This window comes from Pipra filicauda, unplaced genomic scaffold (genome assembly GCF_003945595.2).
Source record: "Pipra filicauda isolate LSUMZ 115617 unplaced genomic scaffold, ASM394559v2 scaffold385_size793830_pilon, whole genome shotgun sequence".
Taxonomy (NCBI): Eukaryota; Metazoa; Chordata; class Aves; order Passeriformes; family Pipridae; genus Pipra; species Pipra filicauda.
Window position 1 is genome coordinate 420,385 of NW_024104515.1, and position 20,254 is coordinate 440,638.

Below are 20,254 nucleotides of genomic sequence, written 5' to 3' on the forward strand. Positions count from 1 at the left end.
CCCTGGCAGCAGAGGGTTAACTCACCTCACCTGTCCTCCCAGGCTCAGATTGCCAGAGCCCTGTGAAAGGCTGAAGATCTTTTCCCCCACGGGATTACAGCTCACTCAAAATCCATTTGTAGGAAGGAACAGCATGTTATCTTGCATTTTCTTCCACTGAATTTCACTTGACAGAATACCCACACACCGTGTTGTGACAGAGCCCGTTCTGTGTCTCACAACAGCACTGCTCTTTACCCTGTGTTGAAAAATGGTGTCACTTCAACTGGAATCCCTTTTCTCCCTCCAGTAGATTGATGATTTCAGTACTTTTGTTGTGAGCTCAGCTCTTTGTTCTTTAATTCCTTCCTTGCTGACAGGTGAATAGCAGCTGCTGGGAAGATTTCCTGCAGTTCACTGAAAGAAATCCCCGTTTCTTTTCTCTGCCACTGCACCACCTTTGCTGTCGGGACAGAACAACCCCGAGGAGGCATTTTCTGCTGCCTGCAATTAAAATTTCCACAAAGAAATCTTCAAAGATGCTTTTCCCATCACCCGACCTTCTTGCTTATCCTCTCTAATCCCGGTTAGTCAGGCTGACTGAATTCTCCCTCAGGTGCCTATTTTTAGTTAATTGCCTGCCCAAGCCCTGGAGATATTCTGCCACCAGAGTGAGGTGGATGAATGGCTCAAATAGAACCACTTCAGGTTTCCAACCTCATCCAAAATTTGCTTCTTTTCCATAACTTATTTCTCATATTTTTCCCAGTTCTCAGAGATGGGAATTGCCTTGTGAAGCTCTGAATCCCATCCCGCCCAACCCCGGTGTGGTAGGAGAAGGCAGTTTGGTTTAGCCTGATCTACTGCACTAGGACTGGCAAAACCTGGGCTCTGTTTTCACCCTGATCCCCAGCCCTGGCACCTCTCACCTTTTCTGTGCCTGCTTCCCTGTAACAGGCCACAGCCATACCAAGCCTCCCCTGGGAAGCAGCTGGAAGCTGCTCAGCTTCCCTACAGGACCACTATTCCTGCTCCCCACCATCACCACATCCCTGGTGTGAGCAGACCCCTCTCAGGTTCTGCTGTCCCTGCTGCACAACCCATGCACACATAGGGCTCACCTCTGGCTATTCCCTGCACCCAGGGGCAGACTCACTTCGTTCTGCTGAATAACTGGAATCCTTTAGGAATCCTTCCACATGTTTCAGCCATTCTTGTGGCTCCAGGTAAGGAGTCTCATTCCAGAGTGCACTCTGCAGTCTGCCAGCTCCACATGTTCCCACAGACCACTCGCCACTAAACGCTTCAGACTGGCACAGGAAAAAAAATCGAACTGGTGATCAGAAATGAGACCAGAAAACAGATCACATTCTGCTTCTCACAAATCCACATCAGGAGATGAGCTCAGCTTTTCTGTCCAAAGTACATTCTATTTCATTGTGCACAGGGAGGCTCCAGGAGGAGCCTGAAACACCTTCACTGGGTGCTCATGGCTGAAGCTTGGTCTGTGCCATCTTTTCCACCAGTGCCTAAATATGAGCATGCACAAAGTACATACATGACACAGAGGGAGCTTCTGTATCAGGAGATCATAGTGACAAGGAAAGTTAAAGGCATTGGAAAATGATTAAAAAATAGAGAATTTGGAATCTGGGTATTTTTATACTATTAAATTGGTCAGTTCTTCATTTCCAGTTAGGGGAAGAACCCTCAACATTAAAGTGTCTCATTAAAAACCAGCTGACCCTCAGTTTCACAGCTCTTTTCACCTTCAGTCTCACCCTCTGATCACAAACTGTGTCTTTGTTTTAAACTACTATGCAAGTGCATAACCAGCTCTACCACAGAATGTACTGAGTGGGCAGGGGACGGCTCCAAAGCCTGTGGGACAGGGACAGACACACCTCTGTCATCCAGGTGAACAGACCACAGACCTGCCTGCAGCCCTTTTCCCTCTGTAGTCAGTGTCTTGCACTTGAAGGTAACACAAGCTTTGCTCATGGTCCTCAGCAGCAGCCACTTCAAGGTCAGCAGAAGGGTGCAGGAGCCTGCAAACTCCAGCACATCCCATAACTTCTGCTAGAAGCCTCTCTGGAGTTTGTGAGATCTCCTCACCCTGCTGAGTGCCTCAGCCTTGATGCTTCGTGGGATTTTCCCACTCATACCTAGGAACAATTTTTAGAAAGGTTGTTTTGTAACATGTGTACCAGTGTTTTTCTTAAATGAGGATACTGATGAAGAACACAAGAGCTGTCTGCTGAGGTGCTCCAAGAGGCACAGAAAGGAACCTGTGGAACCACGAGGACTCACCCCTGGAGCAGATGAGCTCCGAAACTGCTGCTGGAGGAAAAGCTACTGAGCGACCTTTGCAACCACAAGTCATTTTGAGAACCCTCTCCCAGGCACAAGCTCTGCCATCTGCCCCAGGAGCCAGTGGACATGCCCTTGGAAGGTGAAGGGTTTGGGGATTAGCCCTGGGAGTGGGTGGAAGAGCCGTGGTCTCCCTCCCCGAGGCTGCTGTTCACGCTGTCCCTTCTTGTGCTGAATCTGGACAGGCCCTGTGCCTGACCTCCCTCCCTGCAGCTACAGCTGCCAAAGCCAGAAACTTCCCATTGTTAAAGCTCAATTGGTTTTCTAAAAACAAACTTTCTAGCACTTTTACACACAGTGAATAACCTCTTTTAATGGAGTATTTTGGGGGCTGTAAACAAGGTTTTTAAATTGTAATTAAGTGCCATTAGGAAATGTACGGTTCATCACTAAAATTAGCTCTTGCAAATGAAGCTCAAATTGAAAGCATTTTTTTATAATGAAGTTGTTTATTAAAAGCATTTGGATGATCTGCCCCGGGCATCTTCTTGGGGAGGAATTGGGGTTTGGTTGGTTTAAGTAAAGACAGAATCGTAAAGCAGGTCAAAGACCCAGTTCCCTGCATGAAGCCACACGGGTTTGTCTTTCAAGCAAAGAATTACACCCCTGCCAAAAAAGACCCAGCACCCCCCTGGGGATGCAGCCACAGCCAACACCATAATCCCCTGTCAGGAGAATAATGTTTGTTAGACAGAAAGTTCTCGTCACTTGGTTTCACTAGAATTTCCAGCCCATGTGGCAGCATTTCAGATGAGTCCAGCCCACACCCCCTCCCAAATAACCCCGACATGCTCCACTCCCCAAGGGCAGCAGAACCAGGACCAAACCTTAAGCTATGAGCAGCTGCAGGCACCGGCAAGCATTTGGAGATGAAAAAGGGTGAAGCACACCCTCCCCTCTTGGGATTCTCCTTCAGAACACAGATTAAAAGCTGACAGCCACGATCAGTGTTCAGGTGCTTTTCTCTAGGTACGATCTGGTTTTCATTCCTAAAGCAGCTGCTGGTGAAACGTGCCCTTTCCTCAGCAGCTTTCCCCCCGGAGCTGAGGGCTGTGACAGGACATGAATACACTCAATCTGCCAAAAAATAAGAAAGAAGTTCAGCACAGATTGTCCTGTTGGTGGAGCTGAAGCTTCCTTTGCCTTTTTTAAAGGGAAAAGAGACTGTTCTGATGATTTCCAAGTTTTGATTCAAGCATTTGCCTGCTCTGGTCTCGGTCACAGACATTCAGCAGCCCCTGACATTGGCACCTCTGTAACCTGGGGGAAGCACATTCACTGCTCTGCTGGGCAGAACATCTCAGGAAAGGGGATTTCACTCTCCCTCCCTCAGGCAGCATTCCAATGGATGCTGGCTCCTCTCCTGCCATGCATTCCCCCAGCAAAACACACAAGCTCTGGGAAGCCATGGATGACAATGTTGAAGGCTCTGCTTCCACAGCACCAGCACAAGTCCAAACTCCCATTTGGAAGGAAATGGCAGCCCCATTCTGAGCTGTCCTCTCACTTCTGCTGCTCAAAAGCACCAGGTATCTGTCCAGCACTGCCATCCAACAGTCCTGCTGCTCTTCCCATCATTGCTACACACATCAAATAAGGTATCTCACACCAGAGACAAGTTGCTCAAGGGATCTTACCCTGCAGCACATCCAAATGCCTCAACCGGTGGCAAAATTACAATATATGGCAGCATTCAGGACATGCCACACTGGGAGAAACATACTGCTCAGTCAAGTTTACCAGGAGAAAAATATTGCAAAGAAAACTGAAGTATTCCAAGCTCTGCTTTTGTCTGAAGCCACACGTCACAGACCATGTGGGTGTCGAACAGGCCAAGTGTTACAAAAGGAAGTTCTCCAGAGGTGGCTTAGGAGAACCCAGGAGAGCAGGATGACAGGACAATGGCAGATTTATTTACAATAGGACACAAAGAATACATACATTAATTAAAAATTACAAAGAATACAGAGAAAACAGTTCAGGAAAGGGAGAGAAATCAATGCTGGCTGAGCCTCTCCACTGGGGCAGGGGCAGAAGAAAAAAAAAGGAAAAAAAAACAACAAACCGATCAAAATCTCAGAAAAGGACCTCAAATCAGAACTGACACAGGACTCCACAGCACAGCTGGCTCACACATCCCCTGCACCCTTTTTCCATCCATGATTCCTGGCTGATTGGACTTTGGCATGATGAGCAAGGCTGACGGGAAGGGACGTGGGCCCTTGTGTGGACCTGGTGGAAACTTATGGCAATTAGGGTTAAAAAGAGCCCCAGAGCCCTCAAGGGTGCACATCAGTGCTGGGAGCAAGGAGGGCTTTGGACAGTTCTGGGTAGAAAGAGCGTGACCTGTGGCAGCTGGTCATCAGGAGACCTTACTACAAGAAGCAAAACTTTCTTAGATCTCACTAAAAAAACCTCTCCCCTGTAGCCCTGACTGAATCCAGCTAGTCTGGGGATGTAGGGAGTCTGCACTGCAATGTGGAACCTTTTTTACTGATAAACATCATTGAAGTGACCAAAATAAAAAACAACTTTAACCTCTTTTAAAAAGAGCTTCCCGTGGGCCAGTTCAGGCATCAAGCCATGTGAAAAGAGCCCACATCAGCTGTCCTGGAGGGCTTGGACTGGTTTTTGTGGAGAAGAACAAGTACAGCTTAGGGGCATACACTTTTCCTGTTCCCTGGAGGTAGAGAATTTCAGAGGAGGAGCAGAGAGCAGCGAGAGTGGCCAGCCCCGGAGGGAGGGCTGGCAGGGAGACAGCCCCACTCTCAGGCCATGGGAGAGCTCCACAGGGCCACCTGCTCTGTGCTCAGCCCCTTCAGCAGGGCCTGCACACCCCTTGGGCAGCTCAGGCCCAGCACTGCCTCAGATTGCTTGGCACTGACCCTGCAGAAGTGTCTCCGCAGGCTCTGCGTGATTCCGGCAGCGTTCCCAGGATGGAGCCTGCCCCGTTTCCTCATGCATATGGAGCAGAGCTATTGACAGAAAAAACCCTTGTAGGTACCTCACACATCCTTCCAGTCCTGTATTCCAGCACAACCACGGACGTTATATCCTGCCTTCTGAAGGAGAGGCAATCCCACCCTCCCCTCAGCCCTTCCAGCAGAGGCATCTGCAGCGGCCGGTGCTGTCCGAGGCTGCAGGGAGGGAGCAGCGATGCCGAGGGTTGCAGTTGTCAAGCTCTCTCAGGGTGAAATTGCACTTCCCAGGCTTCGAATGGCACCTCCAGCAAATTGTAAACAAGCCGAAGCCAGGACTTCGGTGGTCGGAGCACACCGGACTCCCGCTGGGTGAGCCTTTAGGCTCCGGTTATTTTGCCACAGTCAAGCTCCCTCTTCTGTGCAGACACGAAGGCAGGAGAAAAACGCAGTCTGATGCTCATCTGAAGAGTCTCCCTGAATCCTAGAGCACCCCAGGGGCTGGAAGAAAACGTTTTCACAAGTGTTTCTACTGCTGTTTCAAATCCATTCGTCATCAACATAAAAAAAAAGGATGAATTAGCAAAAAAGGGGGTTTTACTTATACAGAGGGATATTTCTCTGCTAAAAAACTCCCTCAAATATGGAACAGGATAATAAAGTTAAAATGTAAGGTATCTACAGACCCCTTTTCCCCCAGAAGTAGCCCAGAATCCATGTACACTGTGCCAAAGTTACATTCCAAATCGAGGAGTTAACTGTTTCTCTTGTCACTCTCCCACTGGATTTCGTTTCCTTAAAAGAGCTGGGAGATGATGTCCACGTCACTCCCGGGAGGACACGCGTTCGGAGGCGTCTGATTCCTGCTGGGGCTCTGCAGCTTCAGTCGATCTTCACGGCGGCGTAGATTTTCCGGACGAACATGTAGGCTGCGTAGAAGCCGATGGTGCCCGTGAGGAGCCAGAAGGACAGGACCATGAGGGCAGTGTAGCCAAAGTACAGCAAGGAGGGAATGAACTCAACAATATCCAGCTAAAACAGAAGAGGAGGGAAAAAATGAGCAGAATAATGCACAGAGGTGACGAGAGTCCCCAGCCCAGCGCAGTGCCCTCTGCGAGGGGACCTTTGTGCCAAAGGGAGGACTCGTTTTCATCCAGCTGAACAGATTCCCTTCGAGGTGGGGTTGGGAACATTGCTCTGCACAGGTGATCTGGGCAGGGTCCAGACCTACACCTTCCTCTCCCCTCTGGCAGGGCTGTCAGCACCACTGGCTGCTCAGATGCCTTGGGCTGGCACGGGACAGACTAGGACTCTGCAGTCCCACCATTTCCTTTCCCAAATCCCACAGTCTTCCCCAGAAAGGCGGCACTTTCATACAGGAGGAATAACAATACCTTGTTCACAAAGTAGAATACAGCATAGATCAGCACATAGAAGGCAGATCCCCCTGACACCAGGAAGGTCCTCCACCACCAGCGGTAATCCTGATAGGATAAAAAGCCTTATTACCCCACAGGCTTTCTTCTTCTGTGGGATAATAATCCCTCTCCTGTCTCAGGGGAGCTGTGACCATTCCAGGACAGGGAGAATATCACACATTTTCCTTCAAAGGAAACCCACAATTTGGGGTGGGGAACTGTTTTGTCACAAAACTGTCTCCAAACCAAGAGGACACGAAGCTGACAGTGAAGCAAAGCCAGGTCAGGCTCACAGCACCTCTGGCCCTGCATTTGTTTTTTATGTGCATGGAATGAACCAGTTTCTTTGAGAAGAGACATCAGCTGAAAACACCCTGCACGCAGCACAATTCCTAGTACGAAACCACAGTTCCCAGCCTAACAGATAATCAAGGAGCTTCAATTCCCCTTGAAGCCAAGAGGTGTTGGGAGCAATCCCACCCGTGAAGCTGGGCCACACTAATTTCTGCTGAGCAGCAGCAACAACATGACCTGTGCTTTTCCAGGAGCAAGTACCCTGAGCTACCCAAACTACAAACATGGAAATCTCACCTCAGCACAGAGCTGGAAGTACACCATGACAATGCTGATCTGGGAGCAGGATACCACCAGAATTATAAACACCAGGAAGAGAAAGCCGAAAAGGTAATAGAACTGGTTCTCCCAGATTGCCTGAAACAAAGACACAGCAGGAATTTGTTTCCATGCTACTGTGATCAATCACTGAACATGGGACTAACTTCTGGCAGCCAACCAAGGGAAAATGAGAAGCCCCTCAGCTTCATGGAGATGAAAACACAGATCTAATGTGTCTCACAACATCGCTTCAGAGGATTCAGGTTGCAAAAAGGTGCACAAGGACAGCTCTGAGGTAGCTTTTGTTCCCCTACACCTCCCAAGCAATGGAACAGCAAATTCCTCCCTGTCCATACAAGGTGAAAAATGGGTAGCAGCTGAAATAGCGACTGTATTAAGACCAGGACCCCTCCTTGATGTAATGTTACAGTAAATTTCATCTTTAGCACAATCCTTCAAACCACCAGGCGTGTCCCACAGCTCTCTCTGGAAACTACCGAATGGTCTGGAGGGAACAGTTCCCCCCCTTCAGTGAGTACAGGAATAGGACACTGCTTCAGTGGAAGCCCCTTCCCTTTCAAAAGCTTTGGCATGAGGGGAATCCTATTCAGCAGCAAAGTGGGTTAAATGCTTACACTGAAAATGAAGAACAGTTCGATGAACATGGCTCCGAAAGGCAGAATACCAGCCATGAGGATCCTACAGAGCCAGAAACAAAAACCATAAGCAGCACAATAAAACTGTTCAGACATTAAAAATTCCTTGTAACCACATAGCACACGCTCCAAAGGATCTACAGCTCCAGATTACTAAAACAAATTTCACAGGCAATGGCACAGCTGCTCCCACTGCTGAGCACATACCACTGCTACAAGCACCCCTCACACCACATCCAAATTACCAGTATTGTCTCAAGGAACCTCATCTGTCCATGTCCAGAGACCAGCAGAAAGTGATGTTCAGCAACCCAAGGGGACAAAGGGGAGGGGGCTTAACTCACCGTATTTCCCAGACATTCATCACTCACCCCACAAATTTATTCATGTACCACCTCTGCTCCGGGATCTGCCTGGGAATCTGATTTGTCCGTACAGGATTGTCATATGGCTGCTTGCGAAATCCAAAGTAGTAACCCAAGTAGACCAAGGGCAAGGAGATCCCAAACCACATGCAGAGCAAGGCCACCATGGTAGGGAAAGGCACCTGGAATTACAAGAGTCACAGAAGTGAGGCTGACAGTTCACCTGCCCTGGAGACTGATGTCATCAGCCATGCAAACCCTCCAGTCACCCACTACAAGGATACCCACATTTGGAAAGGTCTGGGAAGACAAGTAAGGCCCTGCCAGCCCAGTCACCTCCTCCCACCCAGCAGGTCCCAGGCCGAGGGTGGTACCTACCGCACCAGAGGAGTGTTTCCCCCAGATGAAACAGTTCAGGACGAAGCAGATGCCGAAGACGACGCCCGGGTACAGGGTCGCTGTCTGCAAGAGCAACCACAGCACAAGAGAAGACACATGACTCCATCAGCCAGATGTTCCTCTGTAATGAGTCCATGGCTGGGATAAGGCACATGTGGAGTAATGTCCCTTTTGCTACAGCACGAGGACACAGGGCTGGGCTGTGGGGAGGATCTTGGACAATCCTCTCTGCTCTAGTACATGCTCTTGTGTTTGCCCTTTTCCGTAGAGCTACAAGGACTCAACCCAGAGCAAATCTGAAGCACAGCCAGGCTGTGTCCAGCTGCCACAAACATGTGGAGCTTATCCACAGATCTTGCTATCAGCAAAGCTGGATAAACAGCACGGAACATCCAAGACTCACACAAAAGGCTCCCTTCTTCCACCGATGGCCTTTCAGAGTCCGGTACAAGCGGCCAGCAAAGAATCCACCAAAAACCCTGGGCAGAAACAAGCCAAGACAAAGAGAATGAGCTGTTCTGCTGGGGAGGTGCAGGACAGCACTGGGGGTAAGCCGTGGAGGCACCTACCCCATGAACATGAAGAGGAAGCAGGCAGTTGTCATCAGCGCGCCCCGGCTCGAAGGCGACAGCATCCCCAGCATAGCAACAACTGCGGAGGGAAACAGGACAAGGAACAGCAGCTCTGAGGTACATGGGACAGGAGCCTGTCCCATCCACAGGCCACAGCTGCCTGGAATCTCTGCACAGGCCTCATTTCCTTCACAGCATAACACATCCACAGCCTCCAGCACCGGCCAGAGAGAGGAAGCTTTGATCTCAGCTACAGACCATGCTCCAGCCTCAGCTTCCCCAGGGATGGGAGCAGGTGCAGCTCAGCAGGCAAGGCACACCTGTGCAAAGGTCTCTCAGCACACTGTCACCCAGGGCTCACAGCTTGGCAACACAAAATATAATCACACAAAGCTGCCTTCAGCTGGGAAATGCCATCGGGCAGCTCAGCAATGCTGAGCCTGGGCCAATGGAAGCAGCTTTATGGGCCTCACTCCAGCCAAAGTGAGCACAGGGTGAAGACAAACACCCTCAAGCATCATCCTTATTACAGCCACCCCATGCAGCATGTGCCACTTACAGATGACAATCAGGATCATACAAAAGAGCTGAATTCCAGAACCCAGGAGAGAGCTGAGGATCATAGGATACTGTGGAGGCCTGAAGACATCCCCATGCACAAGTTTCCAACCTGATTCCTCCATGGTATCTTCCTGTAGCAACAACAGAAAAAGAAGGTTAGTTAGATATGATATGCCAGTGGAAACTGAAGTCCTACCACAGCCACCCTAAGAGGGTAACTTCCCTGGATGCAGCTCTTCTCCAGAATTTTACCACTCTAGCCAAGAAACTTCTTTCCTCTTGGACAAACACAGCTGAGACCTGAACTGCCAGTGCCAGGGCACACATTTCCAGAGCTGTCTGCAGTCATTACTGAGGTCTGAAGACATCTGAACTAGTAATGTGCCATTGTACACTGACAGCCAGAGATGTGTGACAGAACAGCCCCTCCCACGGCCAGGGCTCGAAGCAAAACAGGGGCAAGGGAAGAGATTGCACAAGAGATCCCTCCCAGTCTCTGCTTCCCCTCCCTCTCTGATCCCAGCCTCAAGAACAAACACATACAATGTCATCTTCCTTGTTGTAGTTGGCAATGTCCTTCCGCAGAGTCCGGATGATGATCATGCTGAGAATCCCTGAAAACAAGCACAAACTGTGTTCAGCTCAGAGGCTCCTACATGGCTGTGCTGCTCTCACACTGTGCAACTACATGGCTCCCACTAACACACTGTTCTGTCTGGGAGAGGAGGCCTTGAGTCATCAAGCAAAGACAGAAACAAAACCCCAGGGGAGTAGGGGAGGCAGTATTCCAGCAGGAACAGGGCACCGTGGCTTTCCTGTGGCTTTTTTTTTTATTTAAATATGGACATGGAAGATGTGCATTCACCACATACTCCCTCAGTGACCCCAGCCAGGCGGGTAACTGCCTGACCCCACAGGGCACTGTCTGAACCGGGAGGGTTTAAGTGCTGTGTTGGTTTCCTGCCCCGTCTGACGAGGTTCAGACATGGCCTCATCCTCCTCGAGCCACCTGCAGCTGAGGCTCAAAGCAAATTCCTTGCAGACACCCGTAAAGGCCTCCCCACCCCACACATCCCCTCACCTGAAAGGAAAAACACGACCACAACTGAGTTGATGATAGAAAACCAGTGGATCTGCACATCACTCATGGTCAGGTACGTGTCCCAGCGGGAAGCCCACTTGATGTCACTTTCCTGAAAGAGCAGGGGAGTTCTTCTCACATCACCACATTCCTAATGTCTTCCACAACACCTGTGACACACACCTGGAGTATCACTGCCAGCCAGCTCCCCAGTACTGCCTTACCTCCCAGTGCACAGAGTAGGTGAAGAGCAACTGGTTCTCTTTAGTGGGATCTATCTCCTGAGGGGCAGAGCCCGTGGCTTCGGGCAGGGTACACATGCTCTTCTCATCAGCCTTCAAGTCTGTAAGGGAAAACATGGCACACACAGTCAGCCCTTCCCTCAGGCACCACCTCTCCCACAGAGCATCACCTTTAGGGCACTGGGCTGCAGTTATTCCAGGTACTGTGGGGAACCACTCGCTCCTTGCTCACCTGCTCTGCAGTTTGCAAAACTATTCTCCTGACCAGCAGTGGAGCACGATTAACAAACTTTCAGGAAAGCTATGCACAGGGCTCTCCTTAACTGGAAGGATAAAAGCCAGAGGTTCTGAAGCCAAGGATCTAGACCATGAACAAATCCTCTATTCCACATGACATGCTGAGAAAAAAAGACCTCTGCAGCAGAGCCTGCTCTGCCAGAGGAGAGCTGCCCGGGGTGATACACACCATAAGCAACTGCCCTTTGAGACCCTTAACTGATGTAGGAGTGTTTTCCCCTAACCATTATTTTTAAAATTCAATCCCCCTGGAACTGTTCCAAACATCCTGTGTGTCCCTGGAAAAGCACGCAGTGTCCCAGTCAGGGAGATCGCGCCACAAGAGCTATATGCCCTGCATGCTTCATGCTAGATGATACAGTGCAAAAAAATGCAACCCCAAAACCTCAAACTCAGGTCTTTTTACAGGAAATGATTTTTCCATGGATTGCACTGCAAGGATATCTCTCTATTGTTGGTACTTCCTTAACAATAAACGGGTTTATTCTTAAAACTGGGACTCTTTCATTTCTGTGCCCTGTGAAGCAACAACTGCCATCCTGATACATCAACGGCATCCAACTCTTGTTCCTATAGGAGACTCTTCCCCCTTGCTCCTCCCCAAGAGTCTCTTACCTTCCAGTTTAATGCTTTGGGGAATCACCTCAAAGCGCACCACCCTGTAGGTGTGCTCCTGGCTCTCTTCCACATCCTCTCTGTGGTAGTAAAGGATGAAGGAGAGGTGGTTGTGCAGGTAGAACTGAAAGAGTGACATGAAATAAAGTGTCAGCACCCCAGGGCAGGAACAGGCAAAGCTGAGAAGCAACAGCTGCAGAAAACAGCTCCAGTGAGGAAAACTAAAGACACTCCAACATCAGAGATCAGCCAGTCTTGGAGGCACAGTGGTTTTGCTCTGCTGAGGGGAAGCCACTGCATGAGCATGTCCAAAGTTACACAGTGAGTCAAAGGAAGGACTCCTGGCTATCGTACCAACAGTCCAGCACCCATCCCCTGCTTCCCACGAGAGACCCCTCTCTCATATTTCCACTCTTTATAAAACCTTTTGGTTGCATTCCCAATTCTGATACTCTCTGGTAGACCTCTAACACCCTCTGACAGACACCCAGATCTCCTCCAGGCACCCTCAGACAGCACCTCAATGCTCTACCTTGTTACCGTCCATAAACCCAAGCCTATATCCGTGCTCGAACTGCACATCCTTCTCCTTCTTCTTCTCCTCTTCCTCACGATTGGAATAAAACTCCAGCCGTGTTGCCACAGGGAGGTTATCAGCAATGCTGAAAACACAGATTTCAGATCAAATTTGTCCACAGCACCAAATCCCCTCTGACACAAACCCACGCCAGAGGTGACTCACAGGTGGACGTAGTAATCCTCCCTGATGCGCTCGGCGATCAGCTTGCTCTGCTCCACTGTCAGAACGACTGGCTTGTTGGGAAAGTTACACAGAACTTCACATTTCTTCTCCACGTTCATGGAAACCTGGAAAGGTGTATTTACAATTCGGTCCCCACGAAGAACCTCACCTGGAAAACAGGAAAATAGGGGCAGGGTTGGAGACTGCCAGGCTTCCTGCCAACCGGGCACTGTGCAGCTGGAGGGACCACAGCAAGTCTCCTTTGCTGCCATGGATCAGACTGAAGGACAGTTTAGCTACTTTGTTGGAAGTATCAAGCACTACTTATGAGGCAGGTTATATGCCCTCCTTCAGTAAAGGCACTTCCTCTGTCCAACACACGGACACCCCCGTTTGCAAACAGCCAGCACACAGCGAATCAGAGGAATCAGGTTCTCCTCACAGCTCAGCAGAGGTGACATTTCCAATTGCTTTTAGCCCTGTAAACATCCCCCCACGCTGTGGGACTGCTGTCTGACAGGTTACACACCGAGGTTCTCAGCCTTGTAGGTTATCTTGCTGGGCTGGCAGAAGGGCAGCGAGTAGTACTCGTAGGGCAGCTGGGTCCGGGAGCTGGTGAGCTTCACAGCCTGCAGGAAGAACGGAAGGATCATCCCCAGGAAAGGACTCAAGATAATTTCCTGACCTCTCAGCATCAGCCAGAAGCTGACACTTGAACTTCAAGACCATAAATCTCTCTTTTGGAAGATACTACTACTAATATTAAAAATAATAATAGAGACAGATGTTCCTGAGAGACCTCCGGCTTGCTTCCCTTTTGCACCATTCCCAGCTGTACATTCCCTACATTACAATTTAGTAGAAATTCATTCACAGAGAAATACTGGTGGTTTTGCAAATCCATGTCCCAGTGGAGTCCTAAGAGCTCAAAAAAGATTCAAGAATCGCAATTCATACAAGATTTCCTCAAAAAAAATAATTCATATCCCACTGGACCTCCTGGGCCCTGTCTGGCCTCCAGGGCTATGAAGAGTTCAGCAATTTTAATCCTGCAAGGAAAGCCAGAGAGCCATCAGACTGGGGAGAAAAAGGGTTGGTGACAAACCCCAAACATTCCTGGAGAGTTCCCACAAATCACAGGGCACAAGGGAAGTGCAGAGACACACCACAATAGCCAAGGCCACAGTTGCTCCAAAAAACAGAAGTGTTCTGTAACACAGCCAAGCTCGTTTATTGGAAGAGCACTGGCAAACACACCGACTTGCCTTAGCAAGGAGAGAGCATTTGGCTCCTGAAATCCCTTTGAGAACAGCCATTCCAATACCCCCTTCTTCTGGGAAGCTTACTGTAGCCACAGGCAAGTCTCATTTGCTTAAAAATAGCCTATGTCTGGCAGCCTGTGGCCAAAGAGAAAAGTGTGCTGTGCTTCACGTGGGAGCAGCCAACCTCAGCAGCCCCCAGGGTGCTGGATTTGCTGAGACAGAGGCCACAGCTTTAGAAAAATAAATGAAATGGGCTATAAATCACTGATGTCTGGAAGCAAAGCCTGGCCTCCTCCTGGATGGGTGTAGCAGCTCTGTCGTTCAGTATCAGCAATGCTGCATGGAAACAGCTCCCAGCAAGGCTGGGCTCTAAGATCTGCGAGGCTCAAGGACAAGCACCTCCACTTGGGAAGGGCTTATCACAGATTTCCCTAGTCCTGAAGATACAACACGAGCAAACCAGGTAGAAGAGAAAATTAAGAAGGTCTGATTTAAACCACTACTTTATTCCATACCTTCCACCCCAAGGCCCACCTCTGTAAGCACTTTGAGAGTCAGTATAATGTTAGAGAAATTGAATTCACTTCAAAGCCACAGTGAAAAAGGGGCTCTTTTTCCACATGGAGCAACATCTCAGGGACTTTAGTGCAACTGCTGAAGGAATTTGGTAGAAGGTATCAGGGGCAAGAACAAGAATCATGATGGGAACAGAGTGTAAGATGAGGACAGTGATCACTTGAGGGTGGTCCCAACCACCTGACACAAATGCTGTGAAACAGAGAAAATATCTGACCCCAAAACTGTAGCAACAGGATCCCCAAATTTGACTTTCCAGGCCCCCTTAGCTGCTATGATATAAAAAAGAAAAAAACCCAAAAGATAAAGTACCCCCAAATCAAATGGACTAAGAGCACCAAGTTCATCCTACCTTTATTTCTACGGGATCATTGCGGTGGAAGTTGATAGGAGCCACCCCAGGTACATAGAATGACTCTGTACCATGCAGCAACAACAGCAAGACCAGCATATACCTTAGCCTTTCCTGAAAAAAGGAGAAGAAACAGTAAAATATAATAGAAAAGGCAAGAACAACATTAGAGATGGGCAACAACACTGGAAGCATTCAACCCAGACATTAGAGAGGCTGCACTGTCAGGTGATTAAACCGAAACTAAATTCACAAAAGCAATTAGTAGCTTTGTTTTGTGACTCTCACCAGGTCACTTTCTGCTCTAGGTGTCTCTGCCTCTTCATCTGCAATCAGGAAAACTCTGGCTTTGCTAAACCACGAGAAAAATGCACTTTTTAGCTGCACCACGGGGCACTGAGCAGGCCGTCACCTGACTTGTCTGCTCCCACCCATCTGAGCTCCCTGTGTTGGAAAACTCCATGGATTAGCAGAGAAGAGGGCTGTAGCCCTGGCACTGGATGCCTGTCAGCTCTGCACGGCAGCAGTTACCCTGGAGCCACTTACATCGATGCCCATGTGCTGCTACCTGCAGCAGAGTAGTTATTGTGGGCTCAGGTGTGACACCAAAGCACCCAAAGGGACGGTCACATCACTGTTCCCTCCTTTCCTCACCCCTCCAGGCCACAACACAACTCAGTAATACAGAAAAAGCTTTTTCAACCCTTTTTCAGGCAGCAGGAGGACAGGTCAGGCTGGAAGGCTCAGTCTCCACGAGGGCTCCAACAGAACCCAAACCCCGCCAGCAGCAGCAAACCTTTTATTTAACTCACATTTCTGCCTCCTCAGCCCCTCCCATCACCTCAGGTGACCCAGCTCTGGCTGTGAAATGAAAATCGAGCTTTAAAGAGTATTAGCCAGCAGCAGCTTGCCTGGATTAAGACATCAGCTCTGGTGTAATCTCACAGCACTACTACCTTCAGCCCCTCCTCCCAAACTCCCTGCGTGTACCAGCACCACAGGAAAACCACACCAAACCTGGAGCTTGGTTTGGGACAACTCTTGAGCTAATGCTGCAGCTGTAACAAACCAAATCCCTGCTGTCTCTGTCCTCTGCACAGTCAGGCTGGCACACAGCACCAGAGAGAACACTCCAGAGCTTGGTATCCACAGGCCAGGTGCGGACAAACAGCACCCCTATCCCGGGGATCCTTCCTCAGGTTTTGGAAAAAAAATATATTAAAAAAAAAAAAATCTGTGTTTACTGCCCCCACACCCCTTCCTCTTCATCACCTCCCTTATTCTGAGGTGAGGAAGGTACGTTTGTCCTAGACACCAGCAAGGGCCAACAGAATTACTGGAACTGAACAGAATGAAAGAAAAAGCCATAAATATTGGTGGGTTTAAAATCTCCAATGTATTTAAAATGCAATTGCTAAGCACCTACAGAAGATGTTAGTACTGAATAATCAGATACATGTGGCCTTTCAGTACCTGAAGGGAGCCTAAAAGGAAGATTGAGAGATACTATTTACAAGAGCAGGACAAGGAAGAATGGCTTCAAACTGACAGAGAGTAGGTTTAGATTAGATATTAGGAAGAAATTCTTAATTAATTTCTTCATTAAAGGGGGTGAAGCACTGGCACAGGTTGCCCAGAGAAGCTGTGGCTGCCCCATCCCTGGAAGTGTTCAAGGCCAGGTTGGACAGGGCTTGGAGCAACCTGGGATAGGAGGAGGTGTCCCTACCCATGGCAGGGGGTTGGAACTAGGTGAGCTTTAAGGTCCTTCCAACCCAAACCATCCTGTGATTCTGTGATCTTTTATGTTGTTACTTGTAAACCAAAACCATACAGGTGCCACCCTTGCCCCTGAGGGCTTGGAGGTGACAAGACCAGGACAGAACTTCAGCAGATGCTCAGGAGACACGTGAGCACATAGAATATGAAATTTTTGATGACAAAAATTTTGCAGAAATCAGGCTCTTTGCAGACAGATGATGATGACTCAGGCAGCACCAGGCAACAGAAAAGACAAGAGGGCAACTCTGGAAGGCTGTGCCAGGAAAGAACAGTTGGTAGCAAGGCATGGGAATGCTGCTATGCAACAGGTGGGGGAGCTCTGGAAGTGAAATTTGAAGGAAATGCCCAGTGCAGGTTCCTGAGCTGGCAGAGCACAGGGAAGCTGATGCTGAGGTTCTTTCCTGTCAGGATCTTTGCTTTTGTACTGACAGATGTGCTTCATCTTCTCCAAACAAAGGCATCAGCTTTAGCAATGGCAACTAGGACACCACCCAAAACATCTGTAACTCATGGGCCTGGCCAGATGATCATCTCACCTGGGGGACATCTGGAAGCCAAGTTCTCTCCTATGCAAGGTCAGAACTTCCAGGATGGAGCTCTGCTTTTGTTCAGTCATGGAGCTCTGGTGAGGTCCCCCAGTAGACAGGACACACACCTTTGCAGCCTTTACCAATTATTTATGTTTCAAAACACATGCACGAAACAGTTGTGCATCTGAGGTGCCAGGAAATCATATAATGAAGCAACAAGTAGCACAACAAACAGGCACAACTCCAGACTGAGAAAAACCCAGCTGCATGTAGGCAAAAATAGTTTGGATTGACTAAGCCTGATTATTTTCTCATATGCAGACAGACTCTTTCTTAGGAGAATATGGTCTAAATAAGAGAAATAACTGCAGAAGTAAAATGACCCCCTCCTGTCCTCCAAATCAGAGCACTGCTCAGACTGAAAAGACCCATCACAAGCAAAAATCCTGCGGAAGGAAAGCAAACCCCTGTCTTAAAAAAGGGGAAAACCCCAAATCTATTCTGTCTGCGCACAGGCCCCTGACAGGAGCCACACTCTTGACTTCTCTCTCCCACGGGCAGAATGTATCCTGGGGAAGTCATGGCATGAGCCCATGCAAAGCATGTCACTCTGGGAGCAGCCGGCACGGTGCAGGCAGGGACCCTGCCAGAGCTGCCAGCACAGCTCACCAAACACCCCCACAGCCCAGCACACACTCCTCCAAGGGCAGCTTCCTCAAGCCTGTGGGATCTCTCTAGAAAGATATTGAAAACATATTCCTGTAATTAACTTCAGAACAAAGCACTTGGCTGTAAGAAGCAACTAGCTCAAACTCCTTGCAGCAACTCTAACAGTATTTCCTGCCCTGTTCACACACCAACTCTCTCCAAGAAGGCACTCCTGGATAATTATCACTAGACTTGGGATTTGCAGACAACTCCAGGAAACAGTTTCTTTAATTTATCCCACTCAGAAAGACTTAAACAACACTGCCACTTTCTGTGAATGCACAGAAGCCATGCTGCCTCAATAGAGGAATTATTCACTAAGCCCCAGCCTGGTCCAGCACGATGAGACCCTACAACGTGCAGTTATCACCGTGTGCTTCCCTACAGCCAGCACTGCCAGAGTCTGAACTCCGGCATTTATTTAAGAGAAAGGGAAAACAGCAGCTTTTCCCTGGGGCACTCCAACAGCTCCAAGGTGCCCCCGAGGGTCCGTGGCCGGGTCACGACTGCCCAGGATGTCCCTGCCCAAGCCAATGACTTGAAGAGACCCTCAAGCTGCAGCAATTTCAAGCATCCTGCAAGCATTTGAATCAGGCTGGTGCTGTACCAGTGATGGTTTAGGTCTTAGTTTCACAATCCAACAACTTCAGAACACAGTATTTGCTCAAACTGAGGAAGTAGTAAGTGACAACGACGGATGTTGCGAATGAAATGATGGACGTTGTCCCATCTCTTTTGGGCAGAGAAGGACAAGAGGGTCATCAAACAGCCATAATTAAGGGCTGTTAACTTTCAGCACTGAAGAAAACCAGGGAAAACCTGTCCAGATGGATTCACAAAGCTTTGCTATCCCATTCCACTTACTGAAACTTTGGAATGTGGTGACAGAAAGGGAGGAAAGGCACGACCCCACTGCTTTGTGGGAGGAAAAGAAAAATCCACTGAAGGATTACACATGTAACCTTCATTCTGCCCTCAGGCACATCAACAGGACACTCACAGTGGTAATGGCACTCTCTCCATGAGTCATCTCACACCCCAGCCCTGGCCAGCAGAGACCTTTGTATCAGCACACATCCTTTATCCACACTGTCATGGAAATATTCTTCTGGGAAAGCCATGAGGAAATCTGTTTTACTCCTACAAGACTCCAAGGCAGGTAAGTAACGTCCCAGCAGCTCGTTTTCTCCTCCGTGAGGTGGCACTGATGCTCAGCTACCTTAGCAAAGTCCCACTAGGACCATATGCAGCTCTGAGGATTCAGGGAATAATTCAATAATAATAACAGGGATGCTGGGACGACGGGAAGGTGAAGCAGTTGCTCGCACCCCGGCCCGACAATTACCACCGAACACCTGTGAAAATCACACACAGCGCAACAGCCGCTTTGCTTGACACCAGCACCGGGTCCAGGGCGACGCCTTCCTTCCAGAGAGCGGCACAGCGAGGGGAAGGGAATGGGAAAGGGAAAGAAGCGCCAGTACTCCCTACAACCCACAACGGCCCGGCCCGGCCCCTCCTGCCCAGACAACGCCGTGACCCGCGACACGGTGCCAAGTTTGCTGCCGCGGGAGCGCGGGGCCGGCACCCGCCCCCCTCCTCCGGGCCCGTCGGCACCGAGCGGCGGCCTGAGCTCTGCCCCGCGCCGGTGACACCGCCGGGGGACGCGGCACGGCTGCAAGGCCCTGGGAGACACGGGGGAGCCTCCTGCGGACAACGGCCGGACCTGTGACCCTCCCAGACCCTCCCGGAGCGCCCTCCCCGCGCCCTGCGGCGGAGCCGGTGGCGGTGCGGGCCGGGGATCCGCGGGCGGGACGCGGGGCCGGGCCGAGCCCCCCCGCACTCACCATCGCCGCCGACGCCGCCATCTTGCATCCACGTGTCGGCGCTGACGTCACCGGAAGCGCCGCGCGGTTGGCTGCGGGGCAGATCGCCATGGCGACCGCGGCGGCCGGGCAGGGCCGCACCGAGAGGCTGCCCTCCGCGCCGCCGGGGCCGCGCCCGCCTCACTCCCGGCTCCTCCCGGCTCCGCCCTGCTAGACGGGGCGGGGCAGGGGTCGTCGCTCAGTCCCCAGCGGGTCTCCGGCCTCGTGGAGCTGGTCGGGGACCCGGGGAGCGGCCTGCGCCGCCATCTTTGTTGAGGGCAGGATGCTTGGCGTAAGGGGCGGGCGCGACGCCGCGGCCGCCATGTTTGGTGCGGGCAGGGCCGGGGCCATG

General features: G+C 50.2%; 1 protein-coding gene across 1 annotated transcript; it reads right to left on the reverse strand.

Annotated features, from left to right (window-relative positions):
* Nucleotides 1-4,240: 4,240 nt before the first annotated feature.
* Nucleotides 4,241-20,064, reverse strand: TM9SF4 (transmembrane 9 superfamily member 4). Its single transcript, XM_027721786.2, has 18 exons — nt 19,885-20,064; nt 15,021-15,134; nt 13,360-13,459; nt 12,831-12,999; nt 12,621-12,750; nt 12,089-12,212; nt 11,159-11,277; nt 10,935-11,046; nt 10,397-10,467; nt 9,852-9,984; nt 9,290-9,371; nt 9,124-9,199; nt 8,700-8,783; nt 8,328-8,503; nt 7,936-7,999; nt 7,277-7,396; nt 6,662-6,751; nt 4,241-6,299 (listed from the first exon to the last, which is right to left on the reverse strand). Exons 1-18 carry the CDS (start codon nt 19,972-19,974, stop codon nt 6,150-6,152), a joined length of 2,004 nt encoding a protein of 667 aa, XP_027577587.1. The 5' UTR covers nt 19,975-20,064; the 3' UTR covers nt 4,241-6,149.
* Nucleotides 20,065-20,254: the final 190 nt, after the last annotated feature.